This window comes from Mandrillus leucophaeus, unplaced genomic scaffold (genome assembly GCF_000951045.1).
Source record: "Mandrillus leucophaeus isolate KB7577 unplaced genomic scaffold, Mleu.le_1.0 Scaffold55, whole genome shotgun sequence".
In the NCBI taxonomy this organism is placed as follows: domain Eukaryota; kingdom Metazoa; phylum Chordata; class Mammalia; order Primates; family Cercopithecidae; genus Mandrillus; species Mandrillus leucophaeus.
This window is the reverse complement of record NW_012105919.1, coordinates 4171710-4174665: the sequence shown is the minus strand read 5'-3', so window position 1 is coordinate 4174665 and position 2956 is coordinate 4171710. Positions and strand designations below refer to the sequence as shown.

Genomic DNA, 2956 nt, shown 5'->3' with positions numbered 1-2956 from the left:
GCTGAAGCCCCAGCTAGCGTGCCCACGTCCTCAGTGGAGAAGGTTGGGCCGAGCTGAGCAGAGACTCTGGGCCTTTCTGCCAGTTGAGCCTCCCAGAGGCTTCCCACAACTAAGCCTCAGCTCAGGCAACTCGCAGCCACCTATTATCATCCAGGGATTATGATTATTGTTCTCAGATGCTTCACCCAGTGGGAGCCATCTCTCTGGGGTGCTGAGGAGGACTGGACAGGAGGTAGAGTCTGCTCCGCCTGAAGAAGGGTGTTCCAGCAATGGAAAGAGTTGGAGTAGTGAGCCGCTTATCCTTAGAGGCGTGCTAACAGGCTTTTGAAAGAATGGGCAAGAATAGGCTTAAGGCTGGGTGACAGGTGCCTGCCCATTCACTGAGATCCGTAGCGCGCCCACTCCTCAGGACCCTGAAGCTCTGGATCATGTGGTGTCTGGGAGGAGCTGACCCTGACCTTCCCTGCTTGTGCCTCTCCAGACCATCCCAGTGATCTTGGATGGCAAGGACGTGGTGGCCATGGCCCGGACGGGCAGTGGCAAGACGGCCTGCTTCCTCCTCCCCATGTTCGAGCGGCTCAAGACCCACAGTGCCCAGACTGGGGCCCGTGCCCTCATCCTCTCGCCCACCCGAGAGCTGGCCCTGCAGACCCTGAAGTTCACTAAGGAGGTGTGTGTGGGCTTGGGGAGAGGTGGGAGGCGAGGGCTGACTTGGGACCGGGCACAAAGGCCACGAGTGTGCTGTCATCTCACTCCTGCCCTCTCTCAATCACTTTCTCTTCTCAGCTAGGCAAGTTCACTGGCCTCAAGACTGCCCTGATCCTGGGTGGAGACAGGTAAGGTCCCTGCACCGCACGCCAGGGTCACCACCATGCAGGCACATCTCTGTGTCTCCAGGACAAGGACATTAGTTTGATTTAGCTCTGTTGCTTATTAATAATGGCAACTTCTGTGCTCATTCAAAAAAACCAACAAGACTGGGCCCAGTGGGAAATGCCTGTAATCCCAGCACTCTGGGAGGCCGAGGCGGGCAGATCCTCTGAGGTCAGGAGTTCGAGACCAGCCTGACCAATATAGTGGAACCCTGTCTGTACTAAAAATACAAAAATTAGCTGGGCGTGGTGGCGCATGCCTGTAATCCCAGCTACAGTGGAGGCTGAGAAAGGAGAATCACTTGAACCCGGGAGGTAGAGGTTGCAGTGAGCCGAGATGGCACTACTGCACTCCAACCTGGGTGACCGAGCAAGACTCTGTCTCAAAAGAAAAAGAAAAAACAAAACAAAAACCCAACAAGGCTGGTCCAGTGGTAGCAGGTTATCAGAACTTGCCAACATTAGTATCATTAAAGTTGGTGTACAACCCCCTCACTGCTAAATTTGACTGGCTTAAGAAAAAAAAACCAACAAAGGAAATCCTACAATAAAACGTTAAAATAAATTGTCCACAGAAGCACTGCCGCTCAGAAGTTCTGATGCTCCTGAAATAGAGTCGTCAGCTCACAGGATAGACAGGCGTATCTACTTTAATATGCCTAATTGTGGGCTTGGTTTTTGTTTTTTGTTTGTTTATTTTGAGACAAGGTCTCGCTCTGTCACCCTGGCTGGAGTGCAGTGGCGCACTCACAGCTCACAGCAGCCTCAGCCTCCTGGGCTCAAGTGATCCTCCCACGTCAGCCTCCCCAGTAGCTGGCACTACAGGTGTGCACCACCACGCCCAGCTAATTTTTGTGTTTTTTGTAGAGATGAGGTTTCGCCGTGTTGCTTAGGCTGGTCTTGAATTCCTGGGCTGCAGCGATCTGCTGCTTTGGCCTCCCAAAGTGTTAGGATTACAGGCATAAGCCACCATGCCTGGCTGTGGGCTGTTTGGAAGCAGAAAGCACAGGAATTGAGGGATATTTATAATAGCTCAGATTCGTAAGCTGTATTATCGCCTGATGTGCAGGTACCACCCTTCCTAGGTAGTAGGTGCCACACCTGTTTTACAGATGAGCAAAATGAGGAAGTGACAGGTTAGAGCCAGGCAATGATTCCGTAGTGGAGCTGGGATCAGAATCCAGTCTCCTGCCTCATTCCATGCCTTATCCCACAGTTTCTGCCTTAAAGAGCAGCCCCTTTAAGGGAGAAAGTTTAAGGATGCTGCTGTTAACACTCTTGATTCTCAGAGAGTTTGCTTTTCAGTGCTTTTGTCTCCATTGTCATTTATTCTTTCTAAAGTTTGTGATTGTCAGAAAGGCCTCCCTGGGCTAGTCCTGGCCCAGGGCTACCCTGGCTCCTACAGGTATCCCAAGGGTGCTTCAGAAGAAGACTAAAAGTAGGGATGTGTGTCCAAAGGGTTTAAGGACGAGAGCTGACAGAGATCCGGGGAACCTGAGTTCTAGTTGGAGCTGGTAGTTCCAGGGTTAGTTGCTGGGGGCGCTGTGGGTAGAAGGCAGCTTTGTTGCTATCTGGACCAACAGAAGGAGTGAATTGAGGTCTGTAGTTGAGCCCATCTCTTTGGGGGAACTCTGTTATAACCGTTCTTTTGACTATTTCAGCTTGTATCTCTTGTCAGGGCAATGCCTTTGCCTCACCTCAGCACTGGCCTTTCCTCAGTTCCAAGCCTCGGGTGTGTGTTCCTGGGGTTGGGGTGTGCAGCCTCACCTGGACGTTTGGTTATGGGAAGGGAAACCGGAGACCTGTTCTATCAAGCTAAAACCCTTCTCTCCTCTCTAGGATGGAAGACCAGTTTGCAGCCCTGCACGAAAATCCCGACATGTGAGTTTGTGGATTGGGGATGACTCCCTGAGGTCCCTTCCCAGTGGTGGGGGTGTAAGAGAACTATGGTGGTGGCCCTGGCCCTGGGGTCACCTGGCCTGTGCACCCTCTTCCAGAATTATTGCCACGCCCGGACGGTTGGTGCATGTGGCTGTGGAAATGAACCTGAAGCTGCAGAGTGTGGAATACGTGGTGTTCGATGA

At 52.2% G+C, this 2956-nt stretch overlaps 1 protein-coding gene across 1 annotated transcript in view; it reads left to right on the top strand.

Moving 5' to 3' along the window:
* The window catches only part of DDX54 (DEAD (Asp-Glu-Ala-Asp) box polypeptide 54), a 32970-nt gene that overhangs the window by 11598 nt on the left and 18416 nt on the right, over nucleotides 1-2956 (top strand). Inside the window, exons 8-11 of the mRNA XM_011997942.1 lie at nucleotides 482-670; nucleotides 787-836; nucleotides 2712-2753; nucleotides 2870-2945. Coding sequence (XP_011853332.1) covers nucleotides 482-670; nucleotides 787-836; nucleotides 2712-2753; nucleotides 2870-2945 — 357 coding nt within the window. The remainder of the gene's footprint in view (nucleotides 1-481; nucleotides 671-786; nucleotides 837-2711; nucleotides 2754-2869; nucleotides 2946-2956) is intronic.